The sequence below is a fragment of the Acyrthosiphon pisum genome, chromosome A2 (genome assembly GCF_005508785.2).
Source record: "Acyrthosiphon pisum isolate AL4f chromosome A2, pea_aphid_22Mar2018_4r6ur, whole genome shotgun sequence".
NCBI classification, from domain to species: Eukaryota; Metazoa; Arthropoda; class Insecta; order Hemiptera; family Aphididae; genus Acyrthosiphon; species Acyrthosiphon pisum.
The window spans coordinates 16,388,627-16,411,131 of NC_042495.1; the positions used below are offsets into that span (position 1 = coordinate 16,388,627).

A 22,505-nucleotide genomic window follows, 5' to 3' on the forward strand; every position below is an offset into this window, starting at 1 on the left:
TTGCGATCACAGACAAATGGCTGACAGCAATTGCATTTATGTGAACAAAATTATGCACGAAATCAAGTAATTTGAACAACACAGATTGACTTTGTTATTCATTAGTTATTAATATTATTTTTTTATTGCGTTTAGCGAACTTACTCATATTGTTTCCGATGTAACGTCTGATCCAACTTTACCCAGGTCTGAAGATCATCCCTGTCCAAAATGTAAACACCGAGAATCAGTATTTTTCCAAGCTCAAACTAGACGTGCAGAGGTATATCTTATACTAGGAATTTTATTTTATTTAATTCTTAATTTGGTTATTTTTAGATTCTGAGTGGAACGATGAATGTATTGATTTTACAATGATGTGTTTTTTTTTTTTAATTTTTAATTTTTTTTTGTGTCTGTGTACACGATAAGTAGTCGAAATAATGCTTCGATTTTCAACTTCAGTATCTTGTTCGATTGGAAATTGAATACCGTTGGCGCATTGGGGAGGTCAAAATTCCCAGTAATTTTCAAAAGCGCCAAGAAAAATTAAGGAAAAATGGGAATTTTTACGCAAAATCGATTTTTCACAAAATTTAATTTGGTTTAAAACTTTAAAAAAAATGACCGTAGATACATGAAATTTCGACTGAATGTTTATATTAGCATTTTCTATACACCATAACATTTTCAAAATATTTTGACTTATTTTGAGCTTTTTACGGACATTGTCAGTTTTCATTTTTTTTTAGTTTTTTTTCTAAAAATATCAATAAAATTTTATTTGTTGATTAAAAAAGCTTGAAAATTTAATAAAAGGCTCCTAGTATATTGTTTCAAAAATATTAAAAATCATTAGTCACAGTTTTTTTTTATAAGCATTTAAAGTTCAAAAATTGACAAAATATGAAAAAATCACGAAAAATAGCAAATTATTTTGAGTTAAGAATTCGTAAAAATTTTTCTTTTTAAATCTAAGATTTTAAAATGTAATACAAGATTCCTTATAAGATTATCTACCTTTATTAAACAAAAAATATCTATAAGAAAGTCAAATTAAATTTTTATGATCGTTTGAAATTCAAATTTTTACAACATTGGATATTCACTCGATTTCTCATGTAGCGATTTCCTTATTTTGTTGTAATTCAAAAACGAATGACTGTAGATACATGAAAATTTTACTGAATGTTTATACTAGCATTTCCTGTAAACCGTACAATTTGGAAAATATTTTGACTCTTTTTGAGCTATTTACGGACATTTTCAGTTTTCAATTTTTTTAGTTTTTTTTTCTATAAATATCAATAAAGTTTTAACTGTTGAGCCAAAAAGTGTAAAAATTTAATACAAAGCTTCTGATATATTGTTACAATATCAGTTGAAAAATATTAAAAATACATAGGCACAATTTTTTTTTTATAAGCATTTAAAGATCGAATTTTGACAAAATTTATCAAATTTTAATTTGAATAATTATTTTGTAGTTAAAAATTTATAAAATGTTCAACTTTTGTATCTAAGAATTGAAAATTTAAAACAAGTTTTCACGTAAATATTTAATTCTGTACCAAAAATTCTAAAAAATACATAGCACAGTTTATTTTTATAGTAATTTTAAGTTCAAATTTGGACGAAAATTACATATTAAAAAACCTGGAATAACTATTTTAGTTATTTTGTTGTGATTGTATAATATTATTTCGTGGGTACTTGAAACTTCTAAAGTATACTATTATATATCTATGATAGTACCACCGTTTGTTGTTGATGTATAACGCGTTACCTAATGGATATTGTGATATGATTAATTTGGAATTTATTGTTGATACCTATTATAGGTCAATTTTTTTTAATACTATAGATAAGTATACCTACCTATAATAGGTATGTCTAATACCTAGACTGACAAACCGTCTCCGCTCAGAATCATTTTTCTTATACAGTGATATTATATCATTGAATTCAAATTTAATACTATCCATTATACAGTGACCCACTTGTAAACTACTGTACAGCAGAGCGACATCCACTTACCCACCTTTTTAAATTTTATTTTAAATAACAATAAACGAAAAACGCAAAACTCGGATAACGTTTTAAGTCTGAATAACATAAAACGGATTTTTTTTTTCAAATTCAAGCCCTGTTACGTAATATCTGTGGTCATCGTAAGTCTGAGTCCTATATACTATTCGATAGCATAAATGCGTAATCGTACATTACAAACTATGAAATCAAAAAATCGCGAAAAAAACCACAAACAATCCAACATGACTAAATAAACTAAATCCTATATTATATTCCGCGGGTTAAGGCAGCAAACTTAGCGTTCGTGGCGCAGCCTGTGACCGTCGTGCGAATCATTTAGTACATTTTTTACTTTTTTAGTGCTTACGAGTTTGGTCTCATTCTATAATATTATAGTCTTCACTCTTCGTTGTATATACTTTACTTTTCCCGAAAAAGGACGCTGAACCGACGGCAATGATGCTTCCGCAAGAATGCGCTCCTATAACGGTGTATAATATTAGGTACTAATTAAAATTGTGAGTTACGACTTGGTTTTAAAATAAAAAATTTATATTGTAATATATCCGTGTATTGCCCCATATTGATTATAGATGGGCATTCGTTTTGAATTGAGTACGTATAGGTACACATTTTCAAAACGATTATCCACTAAACGTTTTTAAAAAAAGCGCGGGGTTCTCGTTTGAAAAATCGAAGTTTGAATTACCCCTTCATACTTCTGAAGTACCTATATAGGTACCTAGTACAACAAAATTTGAGTATTGAAATCGCTCGTGATGGCCTTAGAGTAGGTATGTTATTTAAAAATTATAAAAACCACAATTCGAATAAATTCATATTATTAGCGGAATCAATTTGGGTGAGCATACCTGATGAATCGGTCAGTAATATATATGTCGTAACCACTTCATGAAATCTATCATTTCATGAAATGGGAAAGTCTTTTTCACACTTCTTGAAAAAAAAATTCCTTGAAACTGTCACTTTTTATTGTGTAAATGCAGTAAAAAAAAAAAATTTAATTATATACATGATACATCAATAGTTATGACTTATGAGTTATGTAGGTATATTTCCTAAATACACATCGTACCTACTACCTATATAGCAGAGGTATTCAACTGTGCGTCGCGAGAGTTGTTTAAGGGAGCCGCGTCAAAGCACCGGAAACCAAGATTAATGTAGGCCAAGTATAAATATTATTTATAATCGAGGACGTGATACCCGCATGTGTTGTCTCCGTCTTACAAGTGCGTAACATAGCAAATTATACTCAAAGCAGAACACGTGTAGCTCCGTTAGCTTAAACATTAGAGTAAATTGACCTCTTATAAAATCTAAAGGTAAGATTATTATCTAGACAACCTCATGAGCTTTTTGTTATATTTAAATTTTTTAGCGAGTAATGAGTACTTTAAAATACACGAACAATTTACAATTTTAAAATACTCATAGCTCGCTTTAAAATTAAAATATAAAAAAAAAGCTCAAGAGGTTGTCTAGATAATAGCACATTATACGACTATTCGAAGTTTTATTTCTAGTACTATAGTCACTGTTATTATCACCTATATATTAGCTATAATATTGAATCCATATTGTTTCAATTTTTTCTTAGGTATAATAACTTGGGAGCCGTACAATTATTGTGAACAGTGAACACACAAAAGAGCCGCACGATAAAAAAGTTTGAATACCTCTGACCTATAGCGTCTAGAATATGAAATTACAATCACTGCAATACACTGATATACGACAGTGGCACATTTACATGTATAATATGTACTTGGAAATAGGAATGCATTTTTTATACCTACCCACGCTGTCTAGAGCACCCAAAATAATACACTGTATTTCAAATATCCAAACCTAATTAATTAGATTGTCTGTGGATATTTAAGCTACAAAATTGTCTATTATAATAGTATTACCTAATTATTTATTTTCCGTTTATGTTTGAAAAATAAAAAATTAAATTTTTAATTTGTTTATTATTATAATTCGATTCAAGTGAAACTCTTATTTTGCATTTTCGCTGTTATTCAAATTTTAGAGCATTTATTAGTATTTTTAGGTTGGTAATTTTTATTAATTTGTAATGCTTATTAAATATTATGCATACCTACACTATTTTTGTTTGTAGTGTACTAGTGTAAACTGTTAAGTTATAGATGATTAAAAACATTATCTCAAAAAATTTTGTTAGGTGCAATGCACACAATTTATCATACCAATATAATATATATTATAAAAAAAATAGCTGAATGTAGAAATTAACATAATCTTAGTAGGTCCAAATTTGGTCGGGATAAGATAGAATTTCATCAGAAGTTCCAATATTATTGTGGATGTCCGCCTAAATTATAGAGTATAAAATGTACCAATTGTAATTAAACGTCCTGTGTTTTTCCCGATTTTATTTGAATGTAGGTACTTATTCTTGATTTCCGCGTTTGTACAAAAATAATTAATACATCAAACACCTAGCTTACAATTTTTTTTCATTTTTCATAATATTCTGAATTTTACTTAATTTAATTTTGTATAGAAATATTATATGGAGACCATAAGAGTTGTTCTAATATAGCTATTAGTTAGAGAGTAGGTAGTGTTCAATACCTATTATTTTGTAATAACTGTACATTAGTCATTGCTCATTAGCTATTAATTCTAAGACCTACAATTTGTTTATCTACCTATAATGAATAATGATTAAGCTGGCGGCTTTCGGTTCTCCTCACCAATATATATAATCCAATGTAAAGTAGCTACCCGCAGGGGCTTCGCCCCCACACCCCCTACCAACACACAAGGACAACATATTACTAATCCAAATATTTATTTTAAGTTTTAATAAAAAAAAATACTAAATAACGCGTATATTAAACAATAATTAATATTTTATTTTAATACCAAATGTCTATTTTTATCAATAAAGAATAGTATTATAGTAAAAAAAGATTGGTTAACCTTTGAACTACAACATTTTTTTACCACTGTAATTTCTGACGCTGGGTTTGATTGTTCTTAACAGATGGCCTTTTTCTATGATTTTTAATGGTAGTTTGTCAGAGCTATTTGTTGGTTAAATACTATTTTACAATTTTCAAAAAAATTAACAGATTATTATTAAAACGAAAAACAATAATAACATTTCGATTTTAGGGGGGGGGGGGGCTATTGAAATATTTAGGGGGCTAAGCCCACCCTAAGCCCCCCCCACGATGTACGCCTATGCCTATATGGCTATATATTTGGAGTATGGTAAATCATTTTGATGAATTAATCATACCTATTATATCTAGGTAGGTATATAAATTAATTGATGAAAACAATAACGAATTTGCACAACTTTAAATTAAAAATAATATCATAAAATATGATTGCATATAATTAACAGTATTACGATAATATTAACTAGGTCGTATTAATTACGGTAAAACGCATTCTTGGATAAATGTGAGACAGCTAAATGAAACTAATAACCATAAATTAATCACGTTGCAGTGCAGTGTGAACTATCTAAGAAAACCAACATTTTGTCTCATTTCAACCAAACCTGGGTATGCAGTTATTTAGTGTTTATTAATATATTATAAGAGGATGTCAGCGACCATAATTTGTTTTATCCCTCTGACCCAGCGCAACATAGCAAAATATTTATGTTTAGCAACCCTGCGTGTTGTTAGGTACACTTAATATTAGAGTGAATTCACATAATATTATCAAACTTTAAAATAAGAACATTACATGTGTCTCAGCTTTTTACGATATTATAATTGTTATGCACGAAAAAGTATCAAAATATGCCATATAATATGCAGCTACTTAATTTGCAAAAAAAACTTTTTAATTTTGTAATAGGTTTGGTTAAAAATTCACAATTTAATAGGTAGTTTATAAAATATGTATGACTCAAAAATAATTTTAAACAAATTAAATAACTTATAATTATAATTATTGGTATCCATACTTAATAAACAAAAAATGTTGTAATTTATAATTTAATATTATTAAATTAAAAAATATGCAATTGCATAAAAATCCGCGCTTCTACTCAATACATAACTTATATAAAAATTAAAATATCATAAAATGGCCAATGTAGGGTAATGTTATGTTCTTAGTTTAAAGTTTGATAATCGATGAGTTCACTGAAATATTAAAAGTAACGAAATGCATTTTTTGCTTTACTTAGATAGTTCACACTGCACAGATGAATCAAAGCATTGTGATTTTATGGTCACTAGTTTCATTTAGATGTCTGATATTTTAACCAAGAAGGTACCAATGTACCATGTTTATATATTAAGACATGAATGTCCTTATGTCCTTATCTATAACATAAAATAACTAGGCAAGTACCTACCTATCTACATAAAAAATTATTAGAATCTAAAAATTAAATGTTATCAGTAAATTATTTAAGTTTGTTCATAGATTTTTTTAAACTATTATAGGTACCTACATACTGTAGAGAAACTTTGGATAACTTTTAAGCTTATCAAGAAGGCTACATTTGTGACCTTAACCTTATCGAAATATAATAATATACTATACATAAAAATTAGAAACCGGTTATTTATTTTTCATGCTAATTTAATATACCTACTATATAATATTAATAAATTAGTTACCTAATGTTACCTATTAGGTACACTCAGCTACAAAAGTGACTCAATTAAAACAGCTGAACTATACCAAACCTACAGCGTTAGGCAAAAATAATCTATGATTAACATTATTTGATGGTTAAAATTCATAAAGATTACATACTTAGTACTTAAATCTATAATTGAAATTGATAAATCTTAATAAATATACATTTATATAATTTGTCAGTACTTAAGGATTAGGTTGGTGTTTAAAAATATATAAAATGTAATGAATTTATAATATTTTTTGAAATTTATGAATTTTAAATTATAGATAATTAATGATTATAATACATATATCCTTATAAAGTTTAATCTGAGTTAAAACATATTTTTTTTAACACTGCCTATAAAATACATAATATATAGCTAATAATATTATATAGTTAATACATAGAAGTTTCATACTTATGGCCATCTAATGAATGTATTATTTCATTATTTTTGATATTATGCAATAATTTCTTATATTTTCTTTATGAGTAAGATATAATATTAAAGTTTTACGGTATCCGTAACATTAATAAGTAAGTTTTTTTCTAAAGTATATACAACCAAGTCGGCGATGAAAAATAGTACTCCTAATCCAAACTTACATTTAAGCAGTACAATAACTGTTAACTAGACACTCACTATCTACTTTCCACTTTTTTTTATATACCAAAATAATTAATGTGATTAAAAAATTAAACGTTATGAAATTCACCACTTTTAATAAAAAATATATTATACTCTTATTAACAAAAAGGGTTTTTGACAAAACAATACATTTTTAACAATAACAGTACACTATATAAATATAAAAGTTTAAAAAGGGAGTAACAACAATCTTGTCTTACAATACAGAAGCGAATAAATATTTTTTTAAGTTTAAAAATAATAAATTTTAAGTAGATGAAATGACATTTTATTTAAATACAAAAAAATAATCGGTATTAACAAGCAATCTGTGAGAATATATAAACCCATTTTGTATGTTTGGTCCCAAAAATTCAATAATTTACAGCCAATTAGTGCTTGTTACACACTTAAGCTTTGTATGTGCTAGCCGAAACATCACCACCAGTACCAGTCCAGTTTGTGTGAATATATTTTCCAGGAGCCGTTAATAGCTCGTATGTATGAGCACCAAAATAGTCACGTTGAGCCTAGCAAAATAAAAAATTGTACAGATATACTAAATGTCAAACACTAAAAATGAGTTTAATAGGTATTTTACCTGTAATAAATTGGCTGGAAGTCTAGCACTTCTATAACTGTCATAAAAGGCAAGAGCCGTGCTGAATGCTGGAGTGGGAATTCCTAGCATGGCACTAGAAGCAACCACCTTGCGCCAAGCTACTTGACTATTGTGTACGGCATCTTTAAAGAATGGATCAAGCAACAAATTCTTAAGATTTGGATCAAGTTCGAAAGCTTGTTTGATCTTTCCCAAGAATGCACTAGAACACATTTTAGCGTTAAACAATTTCTTCTGTAGCTAAAATTAAATATTTAATACAACCTTCTAATAATACATCCTCCACGCCACATGAGTGCAATTCCTCCATAATTTAAGTTCCAGCCGTGTATTTTTGCAGCTTCTCGCATCAACATAAATCCTTGAGCATAGGAAACAATTTTAGATGCGTACAGTGCCTTAAAACAAAATATAAATAGTAAATTGTAACAAAAACATATGCAAATATGTAAACATTTAATGATTTAAAAAACCTTAAGTACAGTAGAAATCACAACGAGCATTGGTTACAACAAGATGCTAATTAAAAAGAGCAAAATGCTAGATGGTAAATACAAATATACCTTTATACCGAATATGGATAGAATGAGATATCAACACAATGAGCAAAACACCATGCATACACCGTCTACATGCTATTTGGTTACTATGTGCAAATTAATATCTTATGTTGTGTAGATGTGAATAACTATACATATTATGCTGAATGTGTACAGAGGCCTGGTGTTTTCAAGTTTATAATAAACAATGATTAAGAGTAAGATTACGGTATTGTGAATACTTCCAATCATACCGTGTCATAAGTTTTAGTACAGTTTTACACTACCAACAAGAATTCTTTTATTTATTTAGTATTTTACTACTTTTTGTTTACAACAAGAATATACAAGCTACTAGTTACAACAAAAAAATTCAACTCGGAACTCGTTGTAACTGATTTTAACTGTATTTAAAACTAAGTTACCTTTCCAATGTCTTTTAAGAAGGCTTGTTTATCTCCGTTAAATACTTCTGTTGGTCCTTGAAGGACTTTACTAGCTTCTGCTCTCTCATCAATTAATGAAGACAGACAACGTGCAAACACAGATTCTCCAATAAGTGTGACAGGAACGCCATAATCCAATGCAGAAATAGCGGTCCATTTACCAGTACCCTTTTGGCCAGCTGCATCACGGATTTTCTCAACTAAATATTCTCCATCGTCGTCTTTGAACTGCAATATGTTTCTTGTGATTTCTATTAAAAATGAGTCCAATTCCCCCTTATTCCATTCTTCAAAGGCCAATCCCATCTCTTTGTTGTTCATTTTTAAAGCAGATTTCATCAAATGATATGCTTCACAGATAAGTTGCATGTCTCCATATTCAATACCGTTGTGAACCATTTTCACAAAATGGCCAGCACCATCCTCGCCAACCCAATCACAACAAGGTTCACCATCAGCTTTAGCAGCAATACTCTGTAAATTAGATATTGTTAAATACAAAATAGGAATACAATTTAAATAGGTACTCAACAGTCATAATAATAACATAATATTTAAATTAACTAAGTACCTATAATGTTTACATACTATATTCTTAATATTGTTTGAAATAAAATCTTGATTGAAGTGAAAGTAATTACTTTCATAGCATTATTTTATTATAAATTTGGTAGGTATGGAATTATTATATCATAATATATCTGGTAGGCAGTTGCCTTGAGGAAGTATGAAAACATAATCAAATGACACGCCCAAATAGCCCTGTACTAGTCGTTAGAACAATAAACAAAACTATTTTTAACTGTAGAAATGACATGGTTAAACTTGTAAATACCTATATCTTTTTATTGGTTTACTGGAAATATTTATAAAATCAAGGCTAGGTCTACAAAGATATGAATTTGAACAGGATTTACACACAGATCAACTAAGACTTGCTTCTTAAAATGTATATTATAATGATATTTGAAAAAATATATTAGTTGAAGGTAATAGAAAATTTAAATGATAATAACCAATGTACAACAAAGCACACTAGCACAGGTACAATTATCTAATAATAATATATATTCTACAGTAAAATTATTTAGCTATAGAATATAGGTATACCAATGTTAAATAAAAGTTGGTACATAAGTAAAATAACAAATTAATAATTAAAATATCCCAAGACTACTTGTTGTGTATGCCCATGGTATACATATGATTGCTAGTTATAGGGAAAATATACAAACATAATATTCATATTAAGGACAACTCACTTGGAAAATATCCTTAATATATGGCCAAGCTTTTGGATTTCCTCCAGGCATCAATGATGGACCATATCGTGCTCCCTCTTCACCACCAGATACGCCTGAACCAACAAACAACAAGCATTTTTTGGCGAGTGCTTTAGTTCGGCGTTGTGTATCCTGGTATTCAGAGTTTCCACCATCGATAATGATGTCACCAGCTTCCAACAAAGGTTCAAGTTGAGCAATAAAATCATCAACGGCACTACCAGCTAAAACAAAATTAAACAAAAAATTAATAATATAACATATTCAATGAAAATAATAACATTTCTGATGTTATACTTGAATGGTGATTTTAATTTTTAAACATAAATAGTTCCTGGTAAATTTTTTAATGTTTTAACGATAATTTAGTTTATTAAAGTTACTGTAAAAAAGCTTTTCCGTGTACCACAAAATTATATTTTGATAATTTTGATGGCAGAAATATAATTTTACATTAAGTACAACAACAAAATATTTCTTTACAAAATAATTATAATGAACAAAACACATGAATGCATTTCAATAGAAATTAACATTTAATTAATAATATTGTTGGTTTGATCAAAAAATTAAATTAATGTCGACAATACCTATAATTGGCTATTACCTTCATAATTCAAAAATAAGAGGCAACGAAATATTATAATATAAATATTTCAAGTTGGTACCATTGGTTTTAATGACATTCAGATAACACTTTTTGCGTTATCAGTAGCACGTTTTTGTACACGAAAATTAAAAGATTTAAATTTGAACTTCATGCCAATCATTTTACCAAAACGATTCTTTCCAACTAATCCGTAATATTAATAATTTATTCTGAGTGTTGACCTCAACCTAAACGTGTCCACAAAATTAAACTTTCGCAAACCGACGTTTCGACTGTAATAAAAATGGACAAACCGAGTGTATACGATTTCGGTATCGACGACGATTCGGTTCCTCCGATAGAACGATCCGTTGACATAACTGAAAATGTTCCACCGACTGTCGTTCAACGATACTTTGAATCTCGGTACGCCACGAACGTCAACGACAAACCCAATCAGGACTACAGTGTGTTAATTCATTCCAACAATCTGTGCATCTTATCGCTGGCATCCACGCATGTTTTGATGGGCAAGACCATCGACAAAATAGATTTCCAAGTGTCTGGGAACACTGATCGCCTCAGCAATAATATGACGGGAAAAGGAAAACGAGGAGCTCAAATTGTGCAGGCAGGGTCAACTCTGTGTAAGGTTCATTGTTCCGACGGCGAAGAGCACAAAATACTGTCGGCCATTCCAGGCAAATTAGTACAAATGAACAGTAAACTAGCAGATACTCCGAATATCATGTTGGACAAACCAGACGATCTTGGATTTATAGCGATAGTGTTACCACAAAAACAGAGGTTTGAAAAAATCAGAGACGGACTGTTGACCAAAGAACAATACACTAATAGAAATTCTACAGTTTGACTGAAATATAAAAGAATTGTTGTTTTTTTTTTACTATTGTTATAAATAAATAAATTTCTTCAACCTAAACTTAGGATTATAATATGAATTATTTTATTTTAATTTAATCTCTAAAACCATAATATTATGTTTTAACAGAAATAATAGTTTTACTATAACCGACACTAACGGTACCTACAAGTTAATTTGTCTTTCTTGGACATTTAATTGTTCAACAACAATCATTAATAATTTAATGAGAACATTATTAGTTAGCTTGCAGTGTTTATAGCAGCATGTTGGGCCCAGATTTTTACCTCATAATAGTGGTGTTAAAATCAGCTAGCGTACAGTACATGTACACTGTAAGTACTTGATATAGACGTGCACAGTGATGCACCGAATGGTGCTTTCACTCCACCTGACAATTAATTTTGGATTTAGGGGGTCGATAAACATTAATTTTAAATGGCAACTATCCACTTATACAATAATTATGCCGAGGTATGTCAATAGTAAGCGACATTTTACTCTATCACACAATCGAATAGTAGGTACATCATTTTCACCTTGCTGTCCTTTCACCAGTATTACTTATACCACGATAAGGAAAACAAGTTGGCTGCTTATTGACCTGTAAGACCGGTTAAAAATGTACACCGGACAGAAAATCCTGCGCACGGCCTATGTGGTACTCAGTACTATCATGTTCTGGAAATTAGTTTCAAAATGGAACTCGTATAGAAGGCAGTCGGTCCAAGTGTACCTGATGTACTTGAGCTGACGTTAGGTAGTGCCTATCTATTCGAGACGATAACCGTATAGATTTGACTCACCTTTGACGAGCATCATGACTCTACGAGGCTTTTTCAACGAGTCGACCAATTCCTTGAGCGAGTGTGCGCCAACGATGTTCGTGCCTTTGGCACCCTTTTGCAGGAACTCGTCCACCTTCTCGACGGTCCTGTTGTAGGCTGTGACCACAAACCCGTGATCGTTCATGTTGAGTATGAGATTTTGGCCCATGACGGCCAAGCCGATGAGTCCGAAGTCTGATCTGCGAGCAAAATAAGACATGTCAGCCACCAGTGGTCGGCGAGAAAAATAAGCGCATTTAAGCGAAAAAGCGATAACATTTAGCGCGTCAATACGGCTATAATGATAATATTGTTATCCAGTCGGACGATGTTATGCAAAACAATTTTGCGTAAAATCTCTCAATAAAATACAATCGTATCACCATAGGTGTTGTACTCACTTGCCACTCATGGTGTTCGCGTTCGGCGTACGTGTAGACGGCAACACGGTCACTGGGTGAATGGCGCGGACGGGGCCCGGTCGGCGCGATGCCGATAACCGCGATAAAAACGACCAGCGAAACGGATCAAGGTCCCGCCGCCCGGAATATCGGCAGTATGTTCTGCCGCCGTCAAGGTCGACCCGCCGGCCGACTGGTTCGCCGAGAGTGGAGCAAACGACGACGGTACGAGTGTAACTACAACGACTACCAAGGGTATGACCTCAACGCGAACCTGCGCACCGCGGCGGCGGCGTGCCGTTGTTCGTGTCTATGGCGGTTTTTTTTTAACTTTTCACTTTCGAGTTTTCGCCTCGATTCGGCGGCGTCCGGTCGTAATTATTGTTATTGTCGTCGTTATTATTGCACCGCGTTATGTTTGCGCTTGCATTGTGGGGAAAATGAATGATCGTTAAGAGACCGCAAAAACTCGCCGCGACAGTGTATTATGTGTAACGATCGTAACTTGTAACGGCACCGCAAATCCGTGATAAAAGGGCGAAGGGCCGCTTGCGAGAACTTAGAGAAAGTAAAAGTATTATTCCGGTTAGGTACCGATGATAATATTATTATAATGAATAATGATACGCACACAATGTGTAACGATTTCCCAAAGTGCCTACCTATGACCTATAGTAGGTAATAACAATTATTGGTGCGGGTACGATGACAGCGCAAAGATTGTTAGATACATTATCATTGCTGCGTTGATTGATGGCTTATACTATATTTTAAGATTTGAAAAATAATATGTAATTCGACACGCCGCGTTATCAGCCGCGATCGATAGTCACCGGTGGTCATTGGTTACGAGTTACGACCAGTAGTGAATACTTTTCAAATGTATTCAGAATACGTATTTAAATACTTGATGTAATTTGTATTTAAAATATATTTTTACGTATACCTTTTCAAATACCTTCTTTTAGGAGTATTTAAATATAAATACAAATACCTTTAAAAAGTATTCAAAATACTTTTTATTTAAGTTCAAAAGCATTATTACCTTATATTAAATTATTAAAATTATTAGCTATATGTACTACCACCAATTAGATAAGAAATACAATAATAATTTTTAATTTAAAATTGTATTAGTGTTATTACTTATTACAACTTTAAATTAAGAAGAAATACTATTTAAATATTCAAGATAACAGCCAATCCAACCAGTGGTGTACTAGTGTCAGTGTCTCGTATGCCATGGTATGTGTATTGGAGTGACGAGCCGACCGGATTTCAGTTGTACTGTTATCTGCTTAATTTTTACGAATCCTCATTTATAAATTCTCAGACGTAAGAAACTAAGAACCATTATAAAATAATATTTTAGAAACAATTTATATATAAAAAATATTTGTCTAAAATACGTTGGTCAAAAAGTATTTAAAATACAAAAAAAGCATACAAGTATTCAAATATTGAACAAGACTGCTTACAACTCGGCGAGTTCTGCGGTTTCGGGGTGGGCGAGTGCTATCCATGAATAATAATATACTACCTATCCTATTATCTTAATTCGTGGAACTGTCTTGGTATAGTTGATACTTGGTTAATAGCAACAGTAGCTATTTTTGTGTGCACCACGACTTACTCCGTGCACTACGCAATGTAATGTAACTACGCGTGTTGTGTTAGTGTTACACACCGTTACCACTTACCGTATAGAACAATATGGTGTTACAATTTGTAATAATTTTTTTATAAACAATAAGTAACTTTGACACATAAGATTAAAATAACAACATGAAATCACGTAAAAAAAAATATTTGAAAATTATATAAAAACATTTGGTTCAAGTATCTATACCTATCTAAGTTGATTCGTTTTTGAATTACAACAAAATAAGAAAATCGTTCGATGATAATTCGTTACCTAATATATACGGTTAAAAATCCAATGTTGAAAACATTTAAAGTTTAAAGGCTCGTAAATAATTAGTTTACCTACTATTTTTTTTTTTTTTTTTTGTTAAAGGTATAAAAACTTAAGAGTAATCTTGTATTAAATTTACAAATCTTTGATTTAAATAGAAAAAAAATGTATGAATTGCTAACTCAAAATAATTAGAAAATACTGTGGATTTTCGAATTTGACCTCTCAAGAGTACCAACTAGCTTCACTTCCCATCAGAAAAAATGTTAAGAGACAGAATTAAAAAAAAAATTATTATTGTATAATCAATATAATACATCACTCCCCTTCTAGAATATATATAAAATGAAAATTTTAAAACGTTTACGTGTTATAAACATAATGTACCTTATAAGAATGTATAATATATTAAATACAATTTGCATTCACCCAATCATCCCTGCCTTAACAATCATATTATATAGTAATATAGTTATATAGGTAGTAATCAAATTCAAATGCAAATGTGCACTCCAGAAAATCAGAAAAAATAGCCACTGGTAGCAGCAGAAGTTGCCTACGAATGTAATATTATATATTATATACCAAAGTATTAACTACCTACCTACCTAACCATCAAACGGGCCAACTTGGGGCATGTGTTTAACTTGGGTCAAAAATATTATCTTTTAGTTTTACCTCCATAATGGTCTTTTATCAATTAATTAATGTGATACAAATATTCTGTTGTTATCTTAACAATATTTAAAATCACTGGTAGTGTTGCAGCATCAAATTTTGAACATATAAGTATTAATTTTTATTAATTAATTTTATGTTTAATGTCTATCGTTTTGAAAAGGTCCGAAAACTTACACTAATACTCATTGAATTAGACGTTTTACATAAAAATTGATAATAAAAAATATGTTCGGACTTCGGACATGTGTTAAATTTACTACTCTATATTATAAATTATTATAATCCTACACAATCTTACATTTCTGTAAATTACGTTTTACTTATTTAGTCCAACTTGAGCCACTGTTGTTTAAGCCTGGTTTTTTAATATTATTTACATATTATAATACCTACTGGCTACTTATTTAATTGGTAAACAAGAAAGTTAACTACATATTATTTAATACCTAACAAGAATGTTATTCTTTTTTAATTTTATTATTTTGATTTGTATTGTAATACTTATTTAATTGGTCAACAAAAATGTTTTTATTTTTTTAATGTTAATATATACTCACTATATACAAAAAATATTTGTTAAATTCAGAAAATTATATAGTATTTATAAAATTTTTAAATAGTGCCCCAAGTTGGTTTAAGTAAATTATAAAATAGGTTTTTTATAAGAAAAACATGAGTGCCCCATGTTGTCGAAATTCAGTACAACATGGGGCATGCAGAAAAATACAAAAAAAACATAGAAGGAATAACTTGTGTGGTTCAAATGCAACAGAAATTAATAAATCAAACCTTAATTGATAAAAAATGTTACATTGAAAATACCTCTAGATTAAGTTATTTACAATAGAATTTCAAAACTGACCAAGTTGGCCCGTTTGACTTTATTACTAATAAATAGTAAGTATAGCTGATGCTGAGGTAACATCGGGTGGCTCCCCTCTCCATTGTCTTACGGGTTTTTTTTTGTATGGACAAAGGCTTAAAGTTTTGACGTTTTGTTTGATGTAGCCATGACGGGTGATAAATCCACTAGTTGCGTTTTCAAGTTTGACTGTTACTACACTACTGCAGACTAATATTAACTTTTTAATTGCAAATTTTAAATTACAAATCTAAAATCAAACGATTTAAAAAAAAAAATTATTTATTATAATAATGTACTTATTATGTCTTATTGTCAGTTTTTGATGTTATCATTTGCCAGACGCCACGATTTTCTACACTTCATTTTTATTTTTTAACAAAATATTATTCCATGGCCTACCAGAAAATGCACCGCCCGACCTTAAAACATATTAATTTGATTTTTGGCCATGTTTCAAAATAAATTGGAATGGTTGATTGTAGGTACGCGAATATATGTAATTAACAATAATATACTACATTACTACTATTTTTTATACAATAATACTACCTAAAAGTTACAACCTACTTGATTTTATAACCAATAGTAAGCACTTGCCTATTACCTACAAATTACGATAATTTTAAATTTTTCGACGGGTACGTCTGTTGTATCTATAATGGCTAATAATACTGTGTAGTGTGTATACATATTGTTTTATTAGCTATGTCTAAAAAAATATGTGTAAAAGTGAAATAATGTATCATGCGATTTCTTCATTAAGTAAAAAAAAAATATTAATTAGGTACCTAGCTCATATTAATTGTTAATGTATATATTTTTATTTTAGTGCAGGGCTGAAATATAATTTTTGCATGCCTCGACCTTTGTAGGCCTTCTATATATAGTGGCCCTACTATCCTGGCACCACTGCATATTCATGGCCTATATTTTTAAATGATTTTTTTTGTTCCTCCCCTTAGGCCTTAATTATTGCCCAGGTGGCAGGGATTCCCCCGGCCCCTGCGTTTCGGTATTTATTTGTTGGGCACGGTTGTCTAACGGATTAGGCACCTATACGAGACTCGAGTACCTATATTATAGATACTGTGGTCACAGGAATATGTTTTGATACATCGTCCGGTCACTGTGGTATACTCTTTGCAATAATTTTCAATGTTTCGTTATTCTACGCCCAGTATAATAATACACACATCACGTCGGGTGTAAGTACTTCAGATTTATATATATTGGCGATTAGTTCAGCGATTATTTCAATAATAATCGTTTGATTGATAACAATATTATACTATTTACTATTTAATATTTACACTTACACTGTTACACACTAGCACGTCATATAAATATATAATATAGCCATATACTATGTAGGTACCTAATATACGCACATGATATGATTAACTAATATAATATTATAAGTGTATAGACAGTATAATAGTAGTTATACGCATCTATCGAGAAAAACAGCGCGTTTTTAATTGTATTATATATATATTAATATGTTAATTTCAAATTACGGGTGACGTAATTTTAAATCGAAAATAAAGGTTATCGCTAGTCATCGTTATTCGTTACCATTATTGTTTAGACTTTGGCTGATTTTATTAATATATTATACATTATAATATACGGCAGGCCAACAAGTTTGTTAACACACGACAGAAACGAAACGTGATAAATTAAAATACCTACATTATATTCATATATGATAGTCATTATAACATTTATTATAATAATATTATATTAAAGTTATAATATACGATATACCATAATATTATATACGTCATTTATTATATCGTGTATTCGATAAACATTTTATTAAATATTACTTATTAGTTATCATTACTTACCTGTCTACCTACCCAGGTAAAAATAATTTTTAAATTGCGTGGTTTTGAAAGAGTTTAAAGTGGGACAAGAGTTTTTCGATGTCCCTTTGAACAACACATTATACAAACGCATACACGTGTGGGCACCAAGTTTAATATCTCATATTTTGGTATTAATGCGAGTGTTATCTATATAGGCACAATATGGTCAATGGTGTGTGCTTACCGTAGGCGCAAATAGGGGGGCTTTGGGGGCAAAGCCCCCTCAAGCATTTGTCAATTTTTTCTTATAAGCTTATTCATTATTATTTCATAGTGGGGCTTCCAGCCCCCTCCCCCTAAAAAAAAAAATCTCAAGCATTATCTGCGCCTATGGTGCATAGGTATAGTTATAGGTTCGTAAGTGGCCCAAAACCAAAAAAACACCATAAAAATTTAAATAGAGAATTTTTAGTTTAATGAGAAAAGGAGTATCAAATTATTGAAAATCCAGAAATTATTTGTCCTATCATTCAAAATTTTAAATATAGTTATAAATTTTCAAATATTTACGAGTTTACTGAAATATATGAATACCCCCCAAGACAATATAGGTACTACGCCACTGATAATATCAAAGTAGATCGTAGGTATACGTATACTATTTGTATATTGGTTTATATTGTGTTGACATAATGACATGCTATAGACTTTATAATATTATGTTAAAAATATTTATTTTACATGAGAAAAGTGATAATTCTATACCTACACTGTAGGTCCTACAGGTAATTACGATACACCGGTACACCGCATAAATACAAAATAACATCAATAGAATTGCTTACGTCTAAAACGTGCATGAAATCGCTGTTGAAAAACTTGTTAATGCCTATACGACCTACATACATTTAGATATAGTTATACATGTATACTATATATAGGAATATTAAATTATGATATATTATGTTTTGTAGTAGGTACTAGGTACAAGCTATTATATGCCTACCTATAATATACCTACTCATTTATAGACATTAATGTGGTTTTTTCGTTATAATAAGCGCGATGACCTGATTATTAGGTTTAGGTAGGTATACATGAATATGAAAAGCGATTTGCCGCTCAAACCTAAAAACGACAATGTTCTATAGCCCTATAGGACTGACAAAAATCGTGATACCTATAACCTATGTGGCTATATACCTCTTATAGGTAGGTTATTTACTTCGTTATATTTACACTGCAATTTATGCATGGACGGCTGGCGTTAAAAAATGTTAATTAGATTCTCGTTTACAACTGCACCGTGCTCGCATATATTACCGTGGGTTGAGAGTATTATTACTATTATTGACTTTAACTACTATTTTTAATTTTATGATATTATATATACACGTCGGTGATCGATCGAACGGTGGTTGAGTGGGAGGGGTTGGCGAAGAGTGCCCCTAGGCAATGTTGTGTATATAATGTGCACCTATGCTGCATATAATAATTCTATTATAATATTATGTTGTTTATATCGTTGGTATTATTACTTATTCAATTTTATATTTACCAAACATAATGAGCTTTTTTATTTTTTGTCAGGAGAGCGCTCTCATGGCGATGGCGTGCATTCACTCGTATTTGCAGGCGTCGTGAAAGTCGCGTACCTACCAATAAGAAAAACGCCTATTATAATATTATTATTATACGACAAGTGTATAATGTATATTTATATATACATTATAATATTATTTAGTATACTATCATAATACTATCAGTATTATCTTAACGCGAACATAATATAATAAATGACCTTCTTACATGTTCGCGGGGCTTTTTATTATATAATAACTCATTTTTAACGTATCCGACTTATATTTCGTGTATTATTATATATTATGTATCTACTAAAAACCATGAGTCATGACTATAATGACCATCACTGGGTAATAGGTATTACTTATTGTCGTGCAAAAATTGAAAAATATAATTAACCTTCAGGATTCATGATTCACTGTGTTCCGCAGTTTCGCACGACACCTAAGCTCCAGCCTATAGAGAACACGGTTATACCTGCACTTATCGCACGGGCACCATCCACAATGTTTTTTTTATTTTTAAAATAGTGTTTTTGATACTAAACAGAATTTCTTTTAATTTTTTTTTTACTTTATACAAGAACTTATATTATTACCTATACTAATAGATTAAATTTTATCCGTGCCTAAAGTCCTAAAACCGTATATATAGTTCTCAACTCTTATACTGTCGTTAAGCGGTGATTTTCTGTCTATCAACACACTGGAACATGACGTGTTTTAATTTCAACGTAGTATGCACCGATTGATCTAGTGAAGCGATAAGAATTCTAAAAACTGCAGATTTTAATTTATCGTCGTGTCTATACTTGAAATCAACTTTTCCACATTTTTGATTTTATCCCCCTAAATCTTAAAAAAATTTTACTTAAAAAGAAAACAGAATATTTAAATTTTTGAAGAAATTAAAATCAAAATATTAAAATTCTGGGAAAGTCGATCTTGTAGACTTGACGACAAATCCAATTATATTTTTAGAATTATTATCACTTCGCTAGATCAATCGGTATACATTGGAATGAAAACACGTCTAAATTCTTATATGTTGCGCGCGTGTTAAACAAAGACTAAAAATCACCGCTTCCAATCCCCTTAAATTTAAATTGTTTACATCAATCGGACCACAGTACGGTGAGCATGGAGTATTTGGTCACAGTTTACTGCTAGTCGCAAGATGAAACCGTACCAGTATATCTACCACTAACAGTTTTGAAAATTTTCATTCAAAACTAAAAATGTCGTTCTACAGTCTACACTATAACTATCCTAAAATCGATAACTTCGTTGACGTGTTATTTGGAGTGCAATCCGAGTCTTACATAAAACTCTAAAGTAAAGGATTCAAAACAAAAAAAAAATGTGTGCAAAAAAACAACACTTTATTTACAATAGTTTATTAGACAACATATTATGACAAAGCTTAGACAAAAAGAAATATGGCAGTTTAATTACGTTGAGCATTAAGTTTTAAGTTTTTTCCAAACCAATAATCTAAAATTTAAAAAAAAACCAGGAGTGTCGCTGTGCTGTACGTAGGTATCTAGAGGGATTGCAGTAACGGATGCGTTCAATTTGAATCCAGTGATATATAGAATCATCGTAGGTATACAAAAAACGGTTATGAGCGAAGACGGTCACAGCCTAAATAATATTTGTTATTAGTTATTACTTATTACTAAGTATATTTTATGATATTATTGTAATTAAAGTAATTTATTTTACTATTTTTACTATTAGGCTTTAGCAGGTATCTACTATAAAGTAGGTTAAATTAATTTTTGCAGAAAAAATTGCATTTGAAAGCTTGTTGTGTGTATAAAATTTAATATTTGTATGGTTGTGTATATAGAAAATTTATATTGGTATTTTCTATATACACACATATGTGACCAATATAAACATTCAGTTAAAATGTCATACCTATATTTACGGTTATTTTTTTAGAGTTGCACCAAAAAACAAAATCAACTTTCTCATAAACAGGTTTTGCGTACAAATCTCAGTTTTTTGTTATTTTTTAGTTTATGTTTCCTAACGCTTTTCGGTGAAAATTAAATCAACCCACCCAGGTCTCAGGTACCTAATAAACATACCTAAATACTAAATTACTAATAGGAAAATAAATTATTTTAATACTAATATCCAAAAACATATCATTAAAATAAATATACTTGATATAATATTATATGCTTACAGACCGTCGCCGCTCAGAATCGTTTACAATGATATATCATTGAATTAAAATATAACATCATCAATCACATTGACTCATAACCTACTGACTATACTGTACAGCAGAGTAGTGCCCACTTTTTTTTACAATTTTTTTATCGTTATAATTTAAGTTTTTTTATATAGTTAAATGACAACATACATTATTAAATTCATTTGCTGAAGCTGAATGTTTCTGAAACACTAGTACATAAAAATGGAAATTTTGACAAGTTTAATTGGTTATAAGTACCTAGGTCTGAAGTCTAGACTAGCTGGTGAACCAAAATGTTGCGGGATACTTCCCTGTACCATTCAATTTCACTCAAATAAACACTTACTTTAAATAAAGGTGATAGGCAACACAACTTACGCTGTATTGTTGTACTATGTAGTTCCTCTAAAACTGGGAAGATGATATTATATAATATAATATATTTATAACCTAATAACCTATTACATTAATGTTAGTTTATATTGTAAGATAATATCAATATTTATTTTATAATAAAATAATGTATACATGGTAGGTTTTCATTTATTGTACTTGTGGGTGGGTG

At 30.2% G+C, this 22,505-nt stretch overlaps 3 protein-coding genes across 3 annotated transcripts; 2 read left to right on the top strand and 1 right to left on the bottom strand.

The window, feature by feature from the left end:
* Position 1: 1 nt before the first annotated feature.
* Positions 2 to 331, top strand: LOC115034112 (DNA-directed RNA polymerase II subunit RPB9-like; the record flags this gene model as incomplete). Its single annotated transcript, XM_029489840.1, has 2 exons — positions 2 to 66; positions 136 to 331. Coding segments are annotated over 2 exons (255 nt in total), but the record flags the coding sequence as incomplete, so codon positions are not given.
* Positions 332 to 7,364: 7,033 nt separating this feature from the next.
* LOC100167791 (6-phosphogluconate dehydrogenase, decarboxylating) lies at positions 7,365 to 13,257 on the bottom strand. Its single transcript, XM_001950219.3, has 7 exons — positions 12,877 to 13,257; positions 12,455 to 12,675; positions 10,156 to 10,400; positions 8,873 to 9,367; positions 8,173 to 8,306; positions 7,888 to 8,110; positions 7,365 to 7,816 (listed from the first exon to the last, which is right to left on the bottom strand). The coding sequence occupies exons 1-7, from the start codon at positions 12,885 to 12,887 to the stop codon at positions 7,697 to 7,699; spliced, it is 1,449 nt and encodes a 482-aa protein (XP_001950254.2). The 5' UTR covers positions 12,888 to 13,257; the 3' UTR covers positions 7,365 to 7,696.
* LOC100572918 (protein Abitram) lies at positions 10,815 to 11,721 on the top strand. Its single transcript, XM_003244110.4, has one exon. The coding sequence runs from the start codon at positions 11,070 to 11,072 to the stop codon at positions 11,637 to 11,639; it is 570 nt and encodes a 189-aa protein (XP_003244158.1). The 5' UTR covers positions 10,815 to 11,069; the 3' UTR covers positions 11,640 to 11,721.
* Positions 13,258 to 22,505: the final 9,248 nt, after the last annotated feature.

Excerpts from the sequence above, each read along its gene's own strand:
- LOC100572918 (XM_003244110.4), top strand. The coding sequence starts at position 11,070 with ATGGACAAACCGAGTGTATACGATTTCGGTATCGACGACGATTCGGTT.
- LOC100167791 (XM_001950219.3), bottom strand. Across the intron at positions 10,401-12,454 it reads AGTCATGATGCTCGTCAAAG|CTGGTAGTGCCGTTGATGAT; the intron begins GTGAGTCAAATC and ends ATTTTGTTTTAG. Across the intron at positions 8,111-8,172 it reads GGAGGATGTATTATTAGAAG|TGCATTCTTGGGAAAGATCA; the intron begins GTTGTATTAAAT and ends AATGTGTTCTAG.